The 24,052-nt window shown below is 29.9% G+C and overlaps 11 protein-coding genes across 11 annotated transcripts; 6 read left to right on the top strand and 5 right to left on the bottom strand.

Annotated features, from left to right (window-relative positions):
- Positions 1-252: 252 nt before the first annotated feature.
- PPL_06562 (polyketide synthase) lies at positions 253-1,299 on the top strand (the record flags this gene model as incomplete). Its single annotated transcript, XM_020577416.1, has 1 exon — positions 253-1,299. One exon carries the CDS (start codon positions 253-255, stop codon positions 1,297-1,299), a length of 1,047 nt encoding a protein of 348 aa, XP_020432743.1.
- An 84-nt stretch (positions 1,300-1,383) lies between these two features.
- PPL_06561 (uncharacterized protein) lies at positions 1,384-2,323 on the bottom strand (the record flags this gene model as incomplete). The annotated part of the gene is made up of 2 exons (XM_020577415.1): positions 1,384-1,641; positions 2,222-2,323. The coding sequence occupies 2 exons, from the start codon at positions 2,321-2,323 to the stop codon at positions 1,384-1,386; spliced, it is 360 nt and encodes a 119-aa protein (XP_020432742.1).
- A 267-nt stretch (positions 2,324-2,590) lies between these two features.
- On the bottom strand, positions 2,591-4,231 carry PPL_06560 (tetratricopeptide repeat protein; the record flags this gene model as incomplete). The annotated part of the gene is made up of 1 exon (XM_020577414.1): positions 2,591-4,231. One exon carries the CDS (start codon positions 4,229-4,231, stop codon positions 2,591-2,593), a length of 1,641 nt encoding a protein of 546 aa, XP_020432741.1.
- A 505-nt stretch (positions 4,232-4,736) lies between these two features.
- PPL_06559 (FNIP repeat-containing protein) lies at positions 4,737-7,438 on the top strand (the record flags this gene model as incomplete). Its single annotated transcript, XM_020577413.1, has 3 exons — positions 4,737-5,055; positions 5,128-6,434; positions 7,049-7,438. 3 exons carry the CDS (start codon positions 4,737-4,739, stop codon positions 7,436-7,438), a joined length of 2,016 nt encoding a protein of 671 aa, XP_020432740.1.
- An 88-nt stretch (positions 7,439-7,526) lies between these two features.
- On the top strand, positions 7,527-8,759 carry PPL_06558 (FNIP repeat-containing protein; the record flags this gene model as incomplete). The annotated part of the gene is made up of 1 exon (XM_020577412.1): positions 7,527-8,759. The coding sequence occupies one exon, from the start codon at positions 7,527-7,529 to the stop codon at positions 8,757-8,759; it is 1,233 nt and encodes a 410-aa protein (XP_020432739.1).
- A 50-nt stretch (positions 8,760-8,809) lies between these two features.
- Positions 8,810-10,257, bottom strand: PPL_06557 (uncharacterized protein; the record flags this gene model as incomplete). Its single annotated transcript, XM_020577411.1, has 3 exons — positions 8,810-9,168; positions 9,270-9,919; positions 10,136-10,257. The coding sequence occupies 3 exons, from the start codon at positions 10,255-10,257 to the stop codon at positions 8,810-8,812; spliced, it is 1,131 nt and encodes a 376-aa protein (XP_020432738.1).
- Positions 10,258-10,686: 429 nt separating this feature from the next.
- On the top strand, positions 10,687-10,980 carry PPL_06556 (uncharacterized protein; the record flags this gene model as incomplete). The annotated part of the gene is made up of 1 exon (XM_020577410.1): positions 10,687-10,980. One exon carries the CDS (start codon positions 10,687-10,689, stop codon positions 10,978-10,980), a length of 294 nt encoding a protein of 97 aa, XP_020432737.1.
- Positions 10,981-11,376: 396 nt separating this feature from the next.
- On the top strand, positions 11,377-13,556 carry gtf2h1 (general transcription factor IIH subunit 1; the record flags this gene model as incomplete). Its single annotated transcript, XM_020577409.1, has 5 exons — positions 11,377-11,539; positions 11,695-12,435; positions 12,519-12,723; positions 12,796-13,069; positions 13,158-13,556. 5 exons carry the CDS (start codon positions 11,377-11,379, stop codon positions 13,554-13,556), a joined length of 1,782 nt encoding a protein of 593 aa, XP_020432736.1.
- A 278-nt stretch (positions 13,557-13,834) lies between these two features.
- Positions 13,835-15,776, bottom strand: PPL_06554 (uncharacterized protein; the record flags this gene model as incomplete). The annotated part of the gene is made up of 3 exons (XM_020577408.1): positions 13,835-15,186; positions 15,264-15,599; positions 15,764-15,776. The coding sequence occupies 3 exons, from the start codon at positions 15,774-15,776 to the stop codon at positions 13,835-13,837; spliced, it is 1,701 nt and encodes a 566-aa protein (XP_020432735.1).
- Positions 15,777-15,849: 73 nt separating this feature from the next.
- cdk9-2 (CDC2/CDK family serine/threonine-protein kinase) lies at positions 15,850-17,867 on the bottom strand (the record flags this gene model as incomplete). The annotated part of the gene is made up of 6 exons (XM_020577407.1): positions 15,850-16,390; positions 16,474-16,674; positions 16,756-16,942; positions 17,055-17,337; positions 17,457-17,538; positions 17,617-17,867. 6 exons carry the CDS (start codon positions 17,865-17,867, stop codon positions 15,850-15,852), a joined length of 1,545 nt encoding a protein of 514 aa, XP_020432734.1.
- An 870-nt stretch (positions 17,868-18,737) lies between these two features.
- On the top strand, positions 18,738-23,919 carry PPL_06552 (uncharacterized protein; the record flags this gene model as incomplete). The annotated part of the gene is made up of 5 exons (XM_020577406.1): positions 18,738-18,769; positions 19,679-20,962; positions 21,048-22,485; positions 22,563-23,753; positions 23,884-23,919. The coding sequence occupies 5 exons, from the start codon at positions 18,738-18,740 to the stop codon at positions 23,917-23,919; spliced, it is 3,981 nt and encodes a 1,326-aa protein (XP_020432733.1).
- Between the last annotated feature and the right edge of the window lie 133 nt (positions 23,920-24,052).

Raw genomic sequence — 24,052 nt, 5'->3', positions numbered from 1 at the left:
TTAATTTAAACTAACCTAATTAAATACGTATTAGGTTTTAATTTTATACAACTTAATTTTTAAATTTATACAACAAAAAAAAAAAAAAAAAAATCTAGAGTATTAAACAACAAAATTAATTTAATTTTTTTTATATCTTTTTATTTCTTGCACTTGAAGTATATATTTAATAACAAATATTAACATAAATAATCTAATATTTACTCAAGTCAAATATATGTTTGTTTCGGTCAGGGTGCACAAACCGTTGAAATGGGTATGACACTCTATGAGAAATCACCAATCTATAGGGCAACGGTAGATCGTGTCGATTCGATATTTCAACAATATACAGGATATAGTTTGTTGGCGAAGATCAAATCGATGCCACTCGATTCACAAGAGATATTCATTCAGACAATGGCACAACCTTCATTGCTAATGTTTCAAATTGGAATCATTGAGCTCTATCGATATTATGGAATAGAACCATCGGTTGTTGTCGGTGTCAGTTTCGGTGAGATTGCAGCTGCCTATGTAGCCAGATCTATCACACAGGAGGAGGCAGTCAGAATCATTTACTATCGATCGAATTTCTCGCATCGTACAATGGGACTTGGTAAAACGATAATCATCAGATCGAATCTAGAGGATATGTTGAACAGGTTTCGCGAATCTAAAATTTCAACGCTATTATCCGAGAGAATGGAAGAGGTATCTAGAGTTTCAAGGAGTTCATCTATACTCTGTGGAAAAGAAGACGATATCATATTGTTGAAATCATTGTTGGAGGATCAAGGTATTTCCAGTTATATTCTACCACTTCCAGGTACATTCCATTGTTCTGCACAAGATTCAATTAGATCAGAGGTATTGTCGACTTTCTCAGATATTCAAGGTCAGGCACCTTGTAGTGAATCAATTAAATGGTATTCAACCGTAACTGGTCAATTGAAATCGGATGGAATCAACTCAAGTTATATTTATGAAAACATTAGAGAACCTGTTAATTTTGTTGGAGCAATCGATTCGATAGTTAGAGATATCAAAGATAGTGGTGAGAGTATCGATAATTATATTTTCATAGAAATATCACCGAGTGCTATTCTATATGATATGATCAAAGATACTTTACCAAATACAACAGTAGTTTCACCAGTGTTCAAGAGAAAAGATGAATATCTTTATTTCCTATCATCACTAGCACAGCTATATTGTCTTGGATTTCAAATGAATTTTAACTTACAATTTTCAAAAGATGAAATCAATGTTTATAATAATAATAATCAACTTAAAGTAATAAATCAACTATTTGAATAGACAATTTTTAGATCATTATCACCGAAATAATTAGTTAATCAAATAAAATATTTTATTATTAGAATATATATGTATTTTTTGAAGCTAGTTAATAATCTTAATTCTCTTTTTAAAACTTACATTTTTAAAATCACATTTCCAATTTGTGAATTCATCTTGAAAGAAACCAATGAATATCTGTTTATCTTCTTCTCTTTGAATGTTTTGTGAATGACCTTCAAAGTATCTCTTTTGATCTTGAATCTTTAGTTTTGGAAAGTGAAGAGGTACTTGATCTTCGAGATCGGTCATCACAGCTTGTTCTAGTAATACTAGTTTGTTTGATTTCAATATCTTTTTGTTCTAAAATTAACATTTTAGAATTATAATAATCAAATCAACTGACACTTCAATAATTTATTAAGAATTCAACTATCACAATTCAAACAGTTTATGGACACGATTTCAAATAACTTAAATTAATAATTCAACTGTTCAACAATAATCAAATATATTCGAATAATATCAACATTCAGTGAATCAACAAAATATCAATCTACCAAAGTTAACATAAAGAAATAACCAACAAGTTAATCTACAATGAATACCAAACTAGTTAATCAAGAACAGATTTCTGAGATTGGGCAACTGCACTGGTCGAAGAAATCCAACAGTATAAATACCATGGAAATCCATTATAGAAATTAACTAATTAACTAATTATTCAACATTACCAAATATTATTCTTATCTTCAAATTGTAAAATAAATAAATTATTATCTTTAAATATTATACTGTAAATTATATCTCTAAACTTTATTACATTCATTAAATCTATATTCCTCGTACCAAAACTATTCCTAAAGTAATTCCTAATCTTATATCAAAGTTGTAAGTATTATATTTATATGTTTATATGTATATTATAATATGATATTATTACCATTGTAAAATAACACTTTTCAATTTGTTCAGTACTATATCTATCTTTATCTTTTGCACTGACTGTATCTGCTGCACTATTATAAAAGAAAATAAAATACATTTTTGATTAATAATAGTGTTTCACTTTCTTTTGAACTTTTACTATTCTGATGATTTCTTTTCATTTTTAAATAAAAGAGGAAGAATATTTTGATACCAATAGATCTAAATACATATGTAATATTGCTAGTAATATTATTAATTAATAAATATAAAAACAAATTTGTTTTACTTTTTTTTTTTTGATATTATAATAATGAAAAATATTGATAATTACAAACAAGACATAATTGGATAATAAATAGTTATAAAAAGAATAATTTTTTATTTATTCTCTTGCCCTTTGGAGGAGTTGTCTTCTTGACATTCTTTTACCATTTGGAAGTGTAATGGTTTGTTTGTTGTTCAAAAGTAATAGTCCAATCGATCTGTAAGATGATGTCTGTGTTTGATCATATCTTAGAGATTCTAATAAAAGTTGTTGTTTTGTCATAGGAACATCACCGTGGAGTGTGATTATTTCATGTCGAGATAGGATATTTGCAAGGTTTTTATATGAATATGAATCGGTCGGATCAATTTCTATTACTTTCAAGTATAATTGTCGTACAGTCATTGATTGACCACTATTTAGTGTGATTGATTCACTATATGAAAGTGTTGTTGCAAGATTACTATATGAATATGTATTGGTTGGATCACACTCTATTGCTTTCAAGTATAGTTGTTGCTCTGTCATTGTTCGACCATTATTAAGTGTGATTGACTTGCTAAGTTCGAGTGTGGTTGCCAAGTTATTATAGTAATTGGAAATGGTTGAATCTAAATCTACTGCCACCAATAATATTAGTTGTTTTGTTATTGATTGACCATTATTAAGTGTTATTGATTCACCATTTGAAAGTGTATTTGCAAGATTATAATATGCACGTGAATTGGTTGGATCTAACTCTATAGATTTTAAGTATAGTTGCTGTTTTGACATTAATTGTCCATTGAGAAGTGTGATTGATTCACCATTTGAAAGTGTTGTTGCAAGTCTATTAAAAGCATTTGAATTGGTTGGATTGTATTCAATTGCTTTCAACAATAGTTGTTGTTTTGTCATTAGGTGTCCATTATTAAGTGCTATCGATTCACCATTAGAAAGCGTCGTTGAAAGCATATAATATGAACTAGAGTCGAATGGATCCAACTCTATTGATTTCAAGTATAATTTTTGTTTTGTCATTGATTGCCCATCATTTAGTGCTATTGATTCACTAGTTGAAAGCAAACATGCAAGGTTAAAATAAGCATCGGATTTTTTTGGATCGCATTCTATCGATTTCAAGTATAGTTGCTGTCCTGTCATTGATTGTTCATTTGGAAGTGTGATTGTTTCACCATTTGATAGCATCGTTGCCAGGTTAAAATAAGTATTGGAATTTGTTGGATCACATTCTATTGCTTTCATGCATAGTTGTCGTTTTGTCATTGTTTGGCCATTAAGAAGTGTGATTGACTCATCACTTGAAAGTACAATTGCAAGATTATTATAAAAACGTGAACTGGTTGGATAACTTTCTATTGATTTCAAATATAGTTGTTGTATCATTGATTGACCATCTGGCTGTATGATTGATTCACCAATTGAAAGATTTCCTGCATTATTATATGAATTGGAATTGGTTGAATCATACTCTATTGCTTTCAAATATAGTTGTTGCACAGTCATTGATAGGCCTGATTGCAGAATAACAGATGATCGATTTTCACTCTTTAGAATTAATGCCAACTTACAATAGGCATTACCATAGTTTGGATGAAGATCGATTACTTTCAATAGAAGCTGTTCTTTCGTAATTGATTCACCCGAAGGGAGTTCAATTGTTTGTTGAGCATTATTATAATCATGCTCAAGTGTAATTGCAAGCTGCAGGAGTTCACTTTCATTTGAACTGTTATTATTCTGATGTTTTCTTTTCATTTTTAAATAAAATAAAAATATCTTTAATTAATGTTCAGATCTAATAGCTATTTACTTTTTTAACAGATAAATTGATCAAGAGCTAATATAAATCTTTACTAAGAAAATTAAATAAAATTAAAAAAATTCTCCTAAAATCAAAAATCTTTTTGTTGATTTTTTGTAAAAAACTAATCCAAGCCGAAGCCAAAAGTGAAGGTTTTTTTTTTGATTTTATTAATTTTGATATTATAATATATGAAATTTTATTTATTATTAATAATTCTTTTTAAATATTGAATACTGTTAAAATACTCTTTATTTATTTATATATTTTTGTAAATAAATAAATAAATACTCTATAATTATCTGACAGGAAAAGTAAAGGTGAATATAAAAAATCAAAATATTGGATTTTTTTCAACTTTGCTCCAACACACACTTGTGAATCTTTATGGGTATTTTTTAAAAATTAAACAAAATTAGTTCACTATTTTATTTATTAATATTTATCTATTATTATTCAATGATTGTTAATCTATCACATTTATTGTTATTAAAGATAGTTAATTATCTTGATAATATAGATAAAATATGTTTCAGTTTAGTTAGTAAAAGTTTGTTTGAAGAACGAGATAAATATCTATATTTTAATACCGATCATATAAATATCCTTCATCAAATCGAGAAAGAAGATGAAGAAGTAGTAACAAATAGATATTATAATGGAATATTCAAATTGAAATCATATCAATCATTAATACAAAGATCATTAAATCAAAAGAGTAATTGTACTCTGACATATGGTACATTAGCATACAAAACAGACTATTCAATAGTTATATGTAAGTTATTGTTAAATAATATTTAAAATTTTATATAAATTCTAATCTTTTTTTTTAATTGGTATATCCTAGTTGGCAAAGATGATATAATTACACCAAATATCACTAAAGTTTGTTTAGAAGAAAAAAAAGAAGATATTTTCAATTTGAATCATTTAAAGAATCTCTATCGAATGATAACGAATTCAAATGTGTTCAGCCTCAAAGGAATATCAAGTTTACCAAGTGCATTGCCAATGAATCTGACATCGATAAAATTTGGTCCAGAGTTCGATGAGCCATTTTTGGCAGGTTATCTTCCACCAAATCTAAAGAAATTAAAATTCGATTTGAACTCCTCGTTTGATTATCCAATCTCAGCAGGTATTCTTCCAAATACGTTGGAGAAACTGGCAATGAATGATTACTTCAACCAACGACTCGAACCGAATGTATTGCCAGAGTCTTTAACATTTTTAGAATTGGGAAGCGAGTTTACTCAAACACTTCAAGTCGGATCACTCCCTCCAAATCTTAGAGTTCTTTATCACTTTGGTAGTAGTCAGATATCGGATGGGGTATTGCCAAAATCACTTTGTACTTTGGTTGACGCACCTTTTTCTTGGATTCCATTCATCAAAACACTGAACAATCTCACAACACTATCATTCAATCAAACCGATATTGGGAATCTGACAATAGATTTGTCAGATCTACCAGTTTCTCTCACCAATTTAGATGTAGGCGCTCGATGTCACCTCAGGTCAACTCTACCTCCTTCAATCAAACACCTCAAGATTCACCGAGCTCAATATGATATCGATGAGATATTCAAAGATCGATCACAATATCAATTAGAAGAACTAAGTGTAGATGCACTCAAACAAGAATCACTCGACAATCTGAAGATCAAGGAGTTGATATTGGAGTTTAGACAGAGAAAAGGTTTCTTAAGAGATATTCCTTTAGGTGTGGAGACTTTAAATTTTGGACCACACTTTAAGGGAGCTAGAATAAGAAAAAAGGAAAATGCTGAATTTCCATCATCATTGAAGAAGTTCTTATTTCAATTCAGTGCAACAATGAATGTACTTGATTTCGAAATACCCAACACTGTTGAAGAAGTGGAGATATTACACTTTTTAATAGGGGATTCGTTTACTTCAGGTGACAAGATTCCAAACTCTGTGAAAACACTAACTGTGCCTTTTTCAGTATTTGAAGGTTTATTAATGTTTAACATACCTAGATCAGTGACCAATATTTGTTTTACAACAAAAAATGGTGTGGATCTCATTGTTCGAAAGCTTTATGATGAAAAAAGTATTCTAATTTTTGGTCAAATCGATGGAATATTAATGGCTGCAATAAAATCATCACCATCAATAACAATATCTTGTGTATATATCCAAAGAACTAGAGAGCACTTAAGCTTACCTGTTGTTTACTTAAATTATAACACATCAAATAAATAAACAAAAATAGTGATTAAGTTTTATTATTTAGCTAAATACTTATATTTATTAGTTAACTATTGAAGATTGAGATTGTTTTTTGTTTATAGTCATCTTCCTTTGAGTGATTTCACGCCATGAAGTAGTTGATACGAGTCAAGTAACAATATATATTTTATACATAAACATTTTGATCAGTTAAAAGATTGTACTTTTGATCAAGATCACCAGCATCATCACAATATTCAGTGATGATATGAAAGATTTGATTGTCTTATCCTGATAGTCAACAAGTTGAACAAATCTTAGATTTCCTTTTAGTTGTATCATTGCTTTAATTTCACTCTCAGCACTTTCATAACATTTTTGATTATCTTTATAGTTTATCTTTAACATCTTTGATCCTTCTTATTGTCTTTATTCATGATAAACAAGTGACACGATATTTTTTTTTAAAAAAAAAAAAAGTTTGTTTTAGATTTTTTTTAAAAAATATCCTTAAAGATATTTTTATTGCAACAAAACATATGAATCAATTTTTATTTTTTTATTTAATATAGACTATTGTTTATCATTCAATGATTGTTACTCTATCACATTTATTGTTATCAAAGATAGTTAACTTTCTTGATAATATCGACAGAATAGTGTTTACATTAGTTTGTAAAAAATGGTTCGATGACAGACATAGATATCTATATTTTAATACAGATCATATAAATATCATTAATCAAATTGAGAAAGAAGATAAAGAAGAAGCATTTAACGATTTTAATAGTTTATTAACATTGAAATCATATCAATCTTTAATACTCAGATCACTCAAACAAAAGAATAATTGTACTCTTACATTTGGTGCACCTACTTACAAAACAGACTATTCAAAAAGCTCACGTAAGCTATTGTTAATAGCATTTTATATTGATTATACAATCCTAATCTTTTATTAAAGTTAAAATAGATGATATAATTACACCAAATATCACAAAAGTTTGTTTAGGTAAAAAAGATATAAATTATTTAAAGAATATCTATCGAATGATATTGAATTCAAATGTAGTTAAACTAAAGGGAATATCAAGTTTACCAAGTGCATTGCCAGTGAATTTAACATCAATAACATTTGGAGCAGAGTTCGATGATGCATTGTTGGCAGGTTATCTTCCACCGAATCTAAAGAAATTAAAATTCTCATGGGATTGCATTTTTAATCAACCTATCAGATCAGGTGTTCTTCCAAATACATTGGAGAAACTATCATTTAGCGAGTACTTCAATCAAGCACTCGAACCGAATGTATTACCATCATCTTTAACATATTTAGAATTGGGATATGATTATTCTCATACACTTCAAGTTGGATCACTCCCTCCAAATCTTAGAGTTCTAATTCACCACGGTTTTAGCGAGATATCAAATGGAGTATTACCAAAATCACTTTGCACTTTGAAAGGCGCAGCTTTATCATGGATTCCATTCATCAAACCACTTCCCAATCTCACAGCATTATCATTCTTTCATGTTACTACAAATATCACATTAGACTTGTCAAATCTGCCAGCTTCTCTCACCAGTTTAGATATCAATGCTACATGTCGTCTCACGTCAACTGTATCACCTTCAATCAAACATCTCAATCTTACAGGCTTATCATATGATATCGATGAGATATTCAAAGATCGATCGCAATATCATTTCGAGGAATTAAGTGTCGATGCATTCAAACAAGAATCACTCGACAATCTAAAGATCAAAGAATTGATATTGCGATTTCCAGTCAATGTTAGACAGGGGACTTTAAGAGATATTCCATGTGGTGTGGAGACTTTAAATTTTGGAACAAATCAACAAATTAAAATCAGAACAAAGCAAAATGAATTTCCATCATCATTGAGGAAGATTATTTTTCAAAACTGTTCTACAATCAGTTCACTTGATTTCCAAATTCCAAACACTATCGAAGAAGTAGTGATACAAGAGATATTATACGTTGATAATGGATATCCATTCACGAGTGAATTGATTCCAAACTCTGTGAAATCAATGACTGTTCCTTCTTCAATGATAGAGTATGCTTTTCTTTTTGATAGACTTCCATCAGTGACCAATATTTGTTTTGCTAGAATCAAAAATAGAGTGGATCTACAAGTTCGAAAGATTTATGGCTACCATTATCTCATTTTTGGGCAATATAATGACAAATTCATTGCTGCAATTGTATCAAGTCTTTTGTCAGAATTCATTGACAACATGATTGAAGATGAACAATAAACTATTAATCATCAATAGCTATTCCTATATTAATTTCACTTAAAGGTTTTTTATTCTGTTTTATTGTATGATGGTAGAGAATGAGTTGATTTACAAAAATGAAATATATTAGAAATATCTGATTCATGAACAATGGCAGATAAAAAATTTTGTTCTTCATTGAAGAAGAGATAATGATGATTGCCAAGTCTACGTAACCATATTTTTTTAAAATATGATTGTAACGGAGTTAAAAGAAGATTGTTAGGTATTCGAGGTTGGGGAAGTACCAATGACGGTATTTTCAATGATTGAAGTGATGATGGAAAATCATTACTGTTAAGTATAATATCTCTATCATTCTTGTAATAATCATCTATCTCTAACTCTTGAAGTGTTATTGGTAGGGTTTGAGTATCAAGAAAGAATTCTTACTTAATGAATTAATTGTTAATTTCTGAACAGATGTTGGAATTTGAGATAGATTTCGCTGTGTACCCAAAGAAATATTTAAATGCTTGATATTCAGACCTTGTAGTGATTCAACTTTGCTTTCGTTTACTGATAAATACTCGAAATGATATTGTGATCGATCTATGAATATCTCATCGGTATCAAATGGTGTATCGATTAAATCCAAATATCTGATTGTTGGTGGCATAGTTGATATTAATTGTCCTCCTGAAAGAATGTTCAGTTCTGTGAGTGAGCATGGCAGATAACTTAAATCGATTTTATCTTTGTCAGCATCTTGTAGTGTTAATGATTTAAGATTTGAAAGTGATTTGATTGATGGAAGCCATGATACAGGTGCTGTCAGTTTCCTAAGTGTCAAAGGTAATACCCCATCGTCAACTCTTGATGGTTTTCTACTGCTATCTATTCGACCAAATGTGAATTCTTCCAGGTTCGGAGGTAATGATCCAACTTTTAGAATATGATCGCTTTCGAATGAGAGATATTTCAAAGATGATGGTAATACACCGGGTTCAAGTGGATGTACTAATGATCCAGAGAGATACAAACTCTCAAGTGTGATTGGGAGAACACCTGGTCTAATTCCATGTTCCAAATAGGTTAAATGTAATTTAAGACATTTCAAGTGCGGTGGAAGCTGGCTAGCTTCTAATGGTTCATTAAAACTTGATGAGAATGATAGAGATGTAATATTCTCTGGTAATCTATATCTCAATGTTTTGCAATACTGCATCGTGGTAACTTTGGATCTAGATATCAATTGGTAGATTTCTTCCAAATTTTTGACATTAAAGTCAATTGAAATCGAGTTGATATTAGGAGGAATCTCATTTTTTTGAAGAATTTTTTCTGTAATATAGTCGATTGTTTATAATAGATAATGTAAGTTATTTAATAATAATAAAAAAAACATATTATACATACTATATTTGATAACATAGTATTCTGTAATCCCAAGATCATCTTTTACAATTGAAAGATGATAATTATTCTTTCTATTGATTGAATCTATGTACATTGATTTATATGACTTTAAAAACATATTATTTTTATGTTTATCGTTTATTATTTTTTTAATATGATCAGTATTAAAAGATAGATATTTATCTCTTTCATTGAACCATCTTTTACAAACTAATGTAAACACTATTCTATCTATGTTATCATCTATAAAACTAATAATCTTTGATAACAATAGGTGTGATAGATTAAAAAATCTATTATCGTAATTGCTAACTAGATTATTATTTAATTTGTTGTCATTATTCTTATTGTTATTCTCCATCTTTAAACAATCTCTTTTTTTAGAACAATGAAACTTTTTTTCAAGAGAATAAAGAGATCTCTTCTCTATTGTTTCCAAAAATTTTAATAACTGAACTTCGTAAAATTTGTTCAGTTTAGTTTTTTAACTTATACAAATAAGTAAACTTTTATTTATATTTATTTATAGACTTTTTCTTATCATTCAATGATTGTTAATCTATCACATTTATTGTTATTAAAGATAGTTAATTATCTTGAGGATAACATAGATAGAATATGTGTCACTTTGAAAGAAATACGATTTTCAATTCACCTTGCTGAATATGATATCGATGAGATATTCAAAGATCGATCACAATATCATTTAGAGACACTAAGTGTAAATGCAAACAAACAAGAAGGGTACCGACTTCGACAATCTAAAGATCAAAGAACTGATTGGAATTTCAAACATATTAATTTTTTATGCGAGATATTCCATTTTGTGTGGAGCCTTTAAATTTTGGTAGGAAAAGCATAAGAAAAAGGCAATATTTCGGAATTTCCATCATCATTGAAGAAGTTCATATTCCAATTTAATGAAACAATCGATCGTCTTCGTTTCGCAATACCAAATACAGTTGAAGAAGTCGAGATACACTTACACTTTTGAAAAGGACATCCATCACCAAGTAAAAAAAGAAAAAAAAAAGTAACACCCAGTCACGATCGTTGGAAATTTGCCTGCTCGTTTCTTGCAAAAAAAAATTCATTTTTGAACAAAATTTTATATGAAATTTTAAATATTTAAATTAATATAAATTTATTTGTTTGTAGATTTTATTTAAATAAGAATTGTTTGATCTATTATATAATCAAATAATATATGTATATATATAAATAAATTAAATAAAAAATGGATAAATTTAAAAAAGAACCTGGTGAAATAGTTCAATTGAGAGCGGAAACAAAGTTTGCAAAGGAAGCAGGCACTCTCTATTGCACCAACATGAGATTGGTTTGGGTACAATCAGGAAAGATTGAACCTTCATTACATTTTCATTTTTCAGAAATAAAAAGTAATGTAAATAAATCTGTTATATTATTTGTTTGTTTGTTTGTTTGTTGTTTGTTTGCTATTTATTTAACTTGATTGGTTTTATATCTACTATCTATTTATATTCTATACAAACTTGTTTCTGATTCTTATTATTCATTATTATTATTATTTTAGCTCAATTTGTATCTACTTCTACAAGTGCAAAAGCATTGCTACGTCTAAGTGTAAAAGATGAAAAGGATTCGAATGCAACACAAGACTTTCTCTTTGAATTCAGTCATATGTCGAATGCACGTCAAGATCTAAACAAGTTCAAAGAGCGTATCGGTCAAGTAGTAAAACCACCTCCAGTATCACCGAATTCACCGGTTGCCAAATCAGCATCTGCCGTTGCCAAGCCTGTCGCCAAGCCACAAGTACCGGTAGCACCACCGAAGCCAGCGACACCCAAGACATTCCGCAATGGTACGGTCACCGAAGAGGAAGTTAAACAACGTGTTCAGCTACTTTCGTCGAATATGGAGTTGAAGCAATTATTCGATTCACTGGTGGGTGCAGGTATCATCAGCGAGAACGACTTTTGGGAGTCACGAAAGATGATGTTGAAAAACGATGGAATGCGACCCGATCGACAACACGTCGGTATGCCTAGTATCATCTTGAGTGACGTCAGACCAACCTCTGAATCAATCAATGCAGTTCGTTATAGATTGACACCATCGATCATCAATCAGATATTCATTCAACACCCATCGGTCGAACGTGCCTACAAAGATAACGTACCAGGCAAACTATCAGAACAAGAGTTTTGGAAGAAATATGTACATTCTAAATACTTTTATCGTGATAGAAACATACATAATCCACCACCTACAGATGATCTATTCTCAAGATATGATACGAATGATGATAGTGGTAAGTATCAGTTGTTTTAAACTATATTGTTTTATCATTTTAATCATTATTTTAAACTAACATTAACACATTAAAATATAAAGAGATAAAGTTATTAAAGAAGAAATTGATGGATATCAATCCATTGGTTGATCTATCATCAGAAGGTGATGAAGATAACCTATCGAGTGGATATGGTGTACTTTTAGATGCGAATTTGAACCCAGAGAAACTAAAGAATGCATTACCATTACTCAGAAAGTTTAATCGACACAGTTCATTGGTTTTAGGTTCAAAAGATTTTATAAAGTATGCTGTAGGACAGATTAGAGTTTGTTTATTTATCTAATCAAAAATGTATTTTATTTTCTTAAATAATAGTGCAACAGATACAGTTAGTGCAAAAGATAAAGATAGATATAGTACTGAACAAATTGAAAAGATATTGAAATCAAACAAAAGAGTGTTACAAGAACATGCTGTGATGACCGATCTCGAAGATCAAGTACCACTTGACTTTCCAAAACTAAAGATTCAAGATCAAAAGAGATACTTTGAAGGTCATTCACAAAACATTCAAAGAGAAGAAGATAAACAGATATTCATTGGTTTCTTTCAAGATGAATTCACAAATTGGAAATGTGATTTTAAAAATGTAAGTTTAAAAAGAGAATTAAGATTATCAAGATAATAAAGTTCTAATTATAACTACTTTATTTATTTTTAATATATGTTAAATTTAGACAACCAAAACAAATAATGGAGTTTTAGATGAGATTGCTTCGATTTCATCGAGTAGAAATGATAAGACTCAAGGTGAATATCAATTGAATCAGAATCAGTTTAAACAGGATCTGTTGTCTTCATTTAGAAAGACCAATGAATTACTTAGACATTTCTGGGCATCATCTTATACTCCTGGTATTGGAAGACCACCAACCGCCTTCCAGAAGAAAAAGAATCGTGAAATGGGCACTCACATTGACAATATGTATTCAGAACTTGAGAATTGGAAGAATACACTGACAAAAGATGGAAAGATCAATCAGGCATCACTTATAAACTCAATTATGCAATCACTACACAAAGCAATTGAAAAACGACAAGAAATAAACGATCATGAAATAATTGGTACTGATTAATCAATTACTCTTGAATAGACAAATAATAATTCATAAAGTAATCTTAATGATACTAATATTCTTGACTGTTATAAGATATATGGTTTAAATCCTATTTAATGAAATAAATATATTTTTATTTAATTCTAGCTTAATTTTATTTATATTCATCGTCTTCTTCCCAATCTGTCTGATGGTTTTATTTTTTTTTTAATCAAATTTACACAGAAATTCCTAAGAAAGAAAATATAATATTTCATCAAACCTATTTGCCTATTTTAAATAAATATCTCTCGATTTTATTCATCTATTTCAACTTTTATCCACCTAGGGAAATATCGATAGAGAGTTGATTCATAATATGCAAATATATTTGGAATATTTGATTCATGAACAATCGCAGATGTATAGAATGGTTCTTCGCTGAAGAAGAGATAATGATGATCGTCCAGCCTTCGTAACCAGACATGTTCATCACCACCATTAGACAGCTCTGGAATGAGAATAAGGTTGTTGGGTATTCGAGGTTGTGGAAGTAACATTGCTGGAATTGTCAGCGATTGAAGTGATGGTGGTAGAACATCACTTGGAAATAGTGTTAAATCTTCATTCCAATCATCTAAATCAACCGCCAATTCTTGTAATCCACTTGGAAGTGTCTCATTAGAGTTGAATTTAAAAGTTGAACTGTAGTCGAGAATTAATCTTTTGACTGTCGATGGAATTACTTCAAAATCTAAATAGAGATCGCCACCATTGCGAATTTGAAGTATTTCAATACCTTCTGGAATATCTATAATAGATTCAACTTTATATTTGAAAGGATTACTTAAATCAAGTTCCAAATCATCGATTTTCAAATTATCGAGTGAATCTGGTTTGTATCCATCTAACTTAAGATATTCGAAATGATATTGTGATCGATCTTTGAATATCTCATCGATATTATATGATAAATGTGTAAGATCGAGATGTTTGATTGAAGGTGGCATCGTTGATATTAATCGTTTTCTTCTTCTTTGACTAATTGCCAGTTTTGTTAATGAACATGGAAGGTAACTTAGATCGATTGTTGAATCTATATCACACTGATATAGTATTAATGATTTAATATTTGAAAGTGATTTGATTGATGGAAGCCATGATAATGGTGCTTTTACTTCACAAAGTGTCAAAGGTAATACTCCATCATCAATTGGTACTGTATTTCCAAGAAAATAGAATTCTTCAAGATTTGGAGGTAATGATCCAACTTTTAGAATATGACCACCATAGTATTTGAGAACTTTCAATGATGATGGTAATACACCTGGTTCGATTGCTTGTTTGAAATCATCACCGAGATTCAATATCTCCAGTGTATTGGGAAGATCACCTTTTTTGATTGGTTGATTGAATCCATGAGCAAACTCTAGAGATTTCAAATGCTGTGGAAGATAACCAGGTAACAACGGTTCATTAAAGGATATGAATGATATATTTGTAAGATTCTCTGGTAATCTATATCTTAATGTGCGACATCTCTCTAAAGTGGTGACTTGGGATCGAGAAATTAATCGATACATTTCATAGCAAGTAGCATCAGAAGAATCAATATCAATCGCAATTGCACTGAACTTTGGAGGAATCTCATTTATTTCTATGAGTTGTTCTAATATAATATTAATAGTATAATATTTAAATAGTGTTAACCTAATTTATTCTTTGATTAACATATTTATTACTTACCTGGTGTCATTTTATAATCTATTGTATCTCCTCTGATAACGTGAAGATAATAATTGTTTTTATGTTTGAATGAATCGATGTATATTGATTTATAAGACTTCAAGCACATACTATCTTGATTAACATTGCATTTATTGATATTAATAATATGATCAGTTTTAAAAGATAGATATTTATGTCTTTCATTGAACCATCTTTTACAAACTAATGTAAACACTATCCTATCTACATTATCATCTATATAATTAATAATCTTTGATAATATCAAATGCGATAAATTAACTAATCTATTATCGTTATTGTTCATTGAGTATGACGCTGTTGTTAACTTATTAACTAGAATAAAAGTGATCTAAATCAAATTTATGAAAATTTTTTAATTTTTTAAATAAATACAACTTTGTACAATTTTACTTTATTTATCTATAAAATTCCTATCTTTGCCAAAGCTTATAGATATTAATAATTAAAAATGATAATACTAAAGTTAAAAAAAATACCTGTGCATATCATATTCATAGATTCTTTCCTGTTTTTCAAGTGAATTTATCATTTTATCATATTTTCTATATTTATTATTTTTTTTTTATCTTCTTTGATCAGGTTGGTTCTTTGAGTTGCTGCTGTGATATGGAGGTGGTGGTTGTACATGTGATTTATATGGTGGTGGGTTAGCTCCTGGTTGTTGCTGAGGTGGTGGATATGACTGCCGTGGTTGATTACCTCCTCCTCTTTGACCACTACCAGGTGGTGCACCACCTGCATTATATGGTATATTCGAGTTGGGTTGTCTGTTCTGTGGGTTGGCTCCTTGCTGCTGTGAATAGTTGTTTTGAGGTGGATGATAGTTTTCGTTTCTCGGTTTCTTGTTTGGATCGTTTTGTTGTTGTTGCTGTTGTTGTTGTTGCTGCTGCTGCTGTTGCTGTTGCTGTTGTTGTCTCTTCTTTTTAGTTTTAAATTCATGACAAGATGGATACTTTGGTAGAGACACAGGATCGCAAGGCAATGGTGCCGTCCAGAAATATGGACTATCCAATGCATCCGATGCCGATATTCTCTTCTTTGGATCCAAACATAGCAATCGATCCAATAAATCTAAAGCATCCGGTGTAAACACAGTACTATCACTATAGTGATTTAAATTGATCAAGTTAGTATAAACATTAGATAAAACCGATATGTAGTGTACAATGCATTCGATTCAACATACTAATTCTTTGTTAATTCTTCTCTTAATATTCTTTTTTGATCCTTCTTTGGTTTCAATACTTTCCACCATTCCAAATCTTTGACACCAGGCCAGTTTTCGTCGGTGGGAGTACCACACAATTGGAAGATCTTATCCAACTGATCGATTGGACTTCTTCCTGGGAATAATGTTTTTCTTGCTAATAATTCTGCCATTATACAACTAAATAGATATATAATATATATATATAAGTATAATGTTAGATTGTTGTTATTTTTTCGATAATCTATATCAACTACATACCCAACAGACCACAAATCAATCTCAGGACCATAGTGAAAAGCACCGAGTAGTAACTCTGGTGGTCTATACCAAAGAGTGATAACACGCGTTGTCAATTGTTTGTTTGGATCAGAGTTGTTATTGGGTCTTGCTAGACCGAAATCTGCTAACTTTAATATACCATTATTGTTTAACAATAAATTTGATCCTGTATTATTATATGTATAAATTATAATAATATGTTGATTATTAGTTATATATTGTTTATAAGTTCAACATAAGATATGCACTATTAAATAATAGTTTGATAGATTAGTTACCTTTAATATCTCTATGTAATACATTGTTTCTATGACAATAATCTAAACCCTCTAATAGTTGCTTTAGGTAGCATTTAACTTGATCTGGTTGGAAGAACTTGAAAACAGGACTGTCCATCAAACCGTTCAAATCATGATCCATGAATTCAAACACCATATAAACACTACCCTTTCCATTGTTGGCAGGCGATGCCTTTGAAGTTACAATCTCTTTTAATTTAACAACATTCTTATGATCTAATTCTTTTAATATCTTTATCTCTCTTATTGCTGTAATTGGGAACTATATATATATATAAAGACAGAAAATAAAAACAATAATCAAATATCTTATTAATAACAAATAATAACAATAACTATAGTGTTATTTATTATATATATATATATTGATAAATTACATACACCTTCACTTTCATTTTCCATTAAAACCTTCTTTAATGCAACTACTTCATCTGTTAACTTATTCTTTGCTTTATATACTTGACTATTTAATGTTATTGTTTTTAGTTAATTACTTGATCAAGTATTTATTATAGTAATATTGCAGTCAGTATGTACATACCCAAAAGTACCTTCACCGATCTGTTCGATTCTCTCATAGAGATCTACACTTCTTGCACCCCAACCAGTATTTGAATTACTATTACCACAACATGTTATAGTTCGATAGTTATTAGCGGTACCGCTGTTACTGTTATTTCCACTACTATGATTGCTATTACCACTATTGTTATTGTTATTGTTTTGATGATGATGATTACTATGGTGTTGTTGTTGTTGGTATTGATACTGTTGATGATATGTATCTTCCATTATATAAATCAATTTTGATAACTATATATTTACTTTTTATAATATAATATCTCTATTATTAATAAGTAATATATTATCGTTTAAAAAAAAAAAAAAAAAAAACAAAAATTACAATTTATTTATTTATTTTTTTTTTTTTAAAAAAAAGAATTTATTTATTTTTTATATTTGTTCTAATTGAAATTTTTAATACAACTACTATATTTGTAGATGTTGATGCAAAAGGTTTGAATATAAGAATCTGTTGAGCTTAGTTTATTTTATTTTTTTTATTGGATTTTTTTTTTTTTTTTTTTTCAGAGTCATGAGATGAGACACATTCTGTGATTAGTAATATTTATTTGTTGTAAAGTTTTTATAATATTAAAAAAAATAATAAAATAAAAAAATGTTTTGTTGAACAAACAAAAAAATAAAAACAGTAGAAAAGGTATGGATGTTGAATATCGAGACAAAGTTCAATCTTTACTCCTAATGGTTACACTCAATGAGTAGTTCCAGTTACATTACAATCCACCAGCTATAAATTAAATTATAATTACTTAGTCGTCATCTTAAGATATTGATTATTCCTTTCTATCTTAAAATTTAGTGCTTCATCGTCATCACTTACCTATCGTCACAATGGATCAATAATAATTGTAAAAACTTTTTATATTTCATTTTATACTATTGCAATATAGATACACTCTTGGCTTATAACAATGTGAACCATGATTAGAGTTCAGAGAAGAAATAACACACTGATCAAATAACAGTAAATACAACCCCGATTCACTTCATGCTGTTGATGACAAGAATGAGGCTAAATTAAAAGAATGTAACGAATAGAGGAATAGGGTGATGAAAATGGGAAACAATTAAAGTGGTATGTCTTGTTTTTTATTAGTATATCATTTTATGTATGTTAACATTATATTCTATCCAGCATATTGGAAGCTCGTTGGTGGGGAGAGAGAGAAGATTAACATATTTCAAAGCTTGTATTATCGACCAATCTGATATCAACAAAGATCGTCTGATGCGCTAGAAGTTTTTCAATTGATTAATGGGCATAAAAGGAGTATGTTTAGTGACAAAAAGTTATGGAATTTAAATAGAGTCATTTATAAAAAAAAAACCGATTGAAAATTACTTACTTAAAATCAAGACTAATCGGGTCTGAGGGTGTGTCCATCAATATTGACCCACAAAATATTTAAATGATTTATATTAGTTTGGAATCATTTTTCATGTAACCTAAAACTTTTTTAAAAAATCAAACATACTCCGACAATATTAACCCCAATTTTTTTTCCAAACACAAAATTTTTATTTTTTTTTCCAATTTTATAACCCACTTTTTGGAAAAAAATAAAAATTTCAATCAATTTGAAATAACTATAATCCTCCAATATTTTAGTTATTTCAAATTGATTGAATAGAAACAACAAACTTTGAAGATATTTTTTTGATTCACAACATATGCATTCACAAATCATCAGTCGACCGCATAACAATTGATTCTCTTTGTTATTCCCAACTAATTCTGATTATTTTTTATTTTTTAAAAATACCAAAGATTAAACTGCAAAGAGTTAATATCTTTCTATTAATTATAAGTTCCCTCATTTGAATGAGGCTAATCCCTCATTATCAATATGTTTCTATAAATAATGGTCTCTATTCAGATATCATAGTTAAAAATTCTTATAAATAATGAAACATTCAAATTTATTATTAATTTTATTTGTTTTGACACTGATAGTTCTTAATCACCGCTCAGGAGCAGCGGCTCCTGTTAAGATGCCTGGTACCTTTACTACTATTAGGAATGCGATTGTAGCCGCGGTTACTATTGCAGCGCCTGAATTACTTCCAGGTTTTCCACCACCTTTGGCAGGTGCCATCGTCAATTCTTTGTTCCCAAATCAAGCATCGGATCCACAGGCCGTATGGAACAGTATCTTGGTCTATGCTCAAGCTGCCATCGATAAGAGTATTGATACTGCAACATATTCTTTGGTTCAATCAGAATTACTCGGATTCTCTCAATTGATGGATGAATATTACTTTGCTGCAATGTCCGATCCAGATTCCACACCAGAGTACCTAAGTTCTGTTTACATTTCGTGTGTTACTCAAGTGATTCGTCAAGAGCAACTTTTCAAAACAGAACAATTCCAAGCCACACTCTTGCCATTGTTTGCTCAATTTGCCAATCTCTATTTAACATTCATTCGTGATGGTGTAAATTATGGAAATCAATTGGGATGGAGTCAATCTGTTAAAGCTAAATATGATACTTTGATGAAATCAAAGATTACTAGTTATGCTAGTTATGCAAATTCAGTTATCAATACTCGTATTCAATCATTACCATACACTGTTTCAACACTTCAGCCAGTAGATCAATGGAATAAGATTTCAGATGAACTCAATCATTTCTATATGTCAGTAACATTGTTTTCATACAATTGGAAATACTTTGACGTCAAGTTATATCCAACTGGTGGTTCTATTGGTCCAGTTTCACATATTCTTTTATCAAATCTTGCTGGTGTTTTCAATATTCCAGATTGCACATACAATGTTTGTAAGAAATTAAATCGACCAGAAACAGTTGCATCTCAAGTATCGACCACAAGAATGATGTCAAAAATAACTCCATACTTCCACACTGGTCTCAGTCTTGTTGGACTCAACATTGAATACAATGATGGATCAACAAAGTTGATTGGACGTTCATCAGGATCAAATATTTCACCAGACCCAACATTAGTTTTAAGAAAAGTTCCAATTGTTTCAGTCTCTATCTCAACTGATCCAATTCATACTCATGCCATCACATTCACTTATTTCGATTCGACCAAAGACACTCTAGGAAAAGTAACTACCAACTCTAAAGCTCAAACATTTGATTCATCATTCCCAGGACAATGTGTTGTTGATATTGTTGAACCAGGATATGATTTGGAAGCATTTTCATATTTAAGTGGTCTAGCAATTGCTTATGATGATGTTGATTTCCGTTTCCCAGTGTCATCATCGGGACCAGTAGCAGTTTCTCAATATTATTATCAAGAATCAAATGGTGAATCCAGATATCTTTACAAGTATGTAAAAAATATATATTTTATTTATGATTAAAGACCAAAATTTATAGTATATTTAATTAACAATTTTAATTTAATTGAATAGTTCTCCAGGAAAAGTATCCACCGATTTAGCAGCATTTATTGGACCAACAAGTCAAATCAATATTCCAAATAAAGGAGTATATGATTTTGGAACAAATGATTTCTCAGCAACATCTCTTGTCCAAACAACAGTACCAGGAACAATCATGTCAAATAAACCTGAGCCTGGAAGCAGCTTTGATAATGGTGGATGGAGAATTGTCATCAATGAAAATGGTTTAATTATTTTCATAATTGACAATGGTTTCGGATCGTATAAAACAATATCATCAACAACACAAATACTTGATGGAAATTGGCATCATGTTGCTGCTATTCGAAGATCTGGTTCATTGGAAATTTGGTTGGATGCTGTTAAACTCACAACAACAACATCTGGTTCAAATTTGAGTGCCAAATCAACAAATACATTATTGATTGGTGCCAATTATTACACCAATCAACCCAATGAGCCACATTTTGTTGGATCAATCGAAGATATCACTATTTGGAATGTTGCAATCTCTCAAACACAAATATCAAACACAATGTACAAAAATATTGTTGGAAATGAACCAAATTTGGTTGGATATTGGCCATTTGATAATAATTTCAATGATAAGAGTTCAACCGGAAATAATGGTGCTTCGACTGGAACAATTAATTTTGTTCCAAGTACTTTATCATCAAACATTGGATGGTCATTTGGAGGATATTCATTCAAAGCATTCCAAGTTCCATGGTCTGTAATTATAGATCCTACTACAGCTTCTGATACCGAGAGAGAAATTGTTTATCGATTCAAATTCACACAATCAAATGGTAATAGATTCTATTATACAACCGATAGTTCATTCACTTCAAGTGGTTGGGTGAAAGATGGTATTGCATTCCAAGTATATGATGCAATTGATGCCACACCTTCTGCCAAGCCAGTTTACAGATATTCTAGAACTCAAATTCAAGCATTTGGATCAGGTTTAGTTTATGGATATTCAACCGTTCCAAATATGTTAGGCTGGACAAAAGAAGGTATTGCTTGGTATACAACAAGTGATTCAACACCATCATTCCTTTCATATCAAGATCTTGAATATAAGATGATTCAAAATGTTGGATCACAAAGTTGTTTAACAGCACCAACAACATCTGGATCATCAGTAACACTTTCAACATGTGATCAATCGAATCTTCAACAATTTTGGTATTTGAAATATGATTCATTTGGACCACATCTTTACAATCCAAAAACAATGATGTATATGAACAGTCAAACAACAACATTGATTGGAACAACATCGATTCCACAAAACAATTTTAATATTCTCAATCAATTAACAAATGGACAATACATAATTCAAGAATATATTTCTTCATTATGTCTTCAACTCAATACTGTCTCAAATATTGTTGAATTCAAAACTTGTGATTCATCAAATCAAAATCAAATTTGGAAATATGTAAGTTGTTTCTAAAATTTTAAAATTCATATAATTTCTATTTTAAAGCAGTATTATTAATTATTTTCTCAATATAGCCAAGTTCAGTTTTAGTTGAAAGTTCGAAATCAATTCCATTGTTCCCAGGTGCATGTTTAGATTCACTTGGATTGAAATGTCCAACAACACTTCCTGAAGGTAAAACACTCAAGACATCAACTACATCACTCACAATCAACTCTCAAGGAAATGGATATTTATCACTTAAATCTGGAGGTTCTGAAGTATTTTCGTTGGGAGTAACAACTTCAACATCAGGACCATATTCAATCACAATCCAATCATTTGATGGAAATGTTGTTTTGGTTGGTAAATCTGGAACATTCACAGCAATTATGTGTAATGGTCTTGAAGGTCAATATCTCAATCTTCTTGATAGCATTTATGGTTTACCATACGGATTGGTTGTCCAAAACGCTAAAAACAAGATGGTTTGGTCGAAATTAGGATATCCAACATCAATGAAGATTGGATTGATTCCAGGTTCGTTCATTGACAATCTTGACACAAATAATTATCTTGGAGTCAATCAATTTATCACCAATGGAAGAGATTATTTGATTGTCAAGAAAACACCTTCTGGTGATTCCTTTGGTGCATATTTATATGGACAAAATCCAAATGCTGTATCAACTCCTCTCTGGAAATATGAATATTCGACTTTATTAAAAGAAGATCTCAGAATGTACGTTCATTACAATGGTGATACCAATACTTTTTGTTTCGTCAACTCTATAACAGGATCATATTCTTGTCATATGTTTGGAGATTGGAACACACCAAGCATTCAATCATCTCGATATCTCCAAATTCCAGCACCAGGAAGTGACCAAGCAACAGATTGGGCAATTGCATTGCGTTCAGCAACAGGATCTCTGACATATGGATATTTTGGAAACTCCAAAGCTTTTGGAAACTTTGCACTTCAACCAAATACAAACACTTTATATCAAAATAGATTCCTAAGTTTCCAAATCAATCAAAACAAATATTATATTAAGAATCTGTTCACAAACCAGATACTTCAAGAATCACCCGCAAATCTTCAAATATGTAACCATGCTTGGTCATCCACTGGAATTTATCAATTGATCTATGATACAACAACCACTTGCTCGTCCAATGCCAAGACAATGATTGATTCAAGTGGAGTTCCAAATGATCGATCAACTCAAACCGGTAGATCGATAATACTTCTTCCATCAATGCCAGAATTAGTTGTATCTGATGTAACTGGAAAATACATATGGTCACTCGGATACAGTACTTTTTAATTGAAACTCAAGATCTTAAATAAATTCTAATCATCTTCTATATTGAATTTATTTCAATTTCAATAATTATTTATTTTTTCCTTAGAGGTATTTAAGCATTTCATCTACATCTATAAAATAAAAAGTATGAATTCTGGATATTTAAAACAATTATATAATAAATAAATATTATTATTAGTGAGATGTTCCATATCTCTTCCAGTGTAAATTCTAAGCGTTTCTATGCTCTCTGGATAATCTTGCAAACATAATAT

This window comes from Heterostelium album, assembly GCF_000004825.1.
Source record: "Heterostelium album PN500 unplaced genomic scaffold PPL_contig16, whole genome shotgun sequence".
Classification (NCBI taxonomy): domain Eukaryota; phylum Evosea; class Eumycetozoa; order Acytosteliales; family Acytosteliaceae; genus Heterostelium; species Heterostelium album.
Note: the sequence above shows the minus strand (reverse complement) of the source record. Positions and strands in the feature narration are given on the sequence as shown.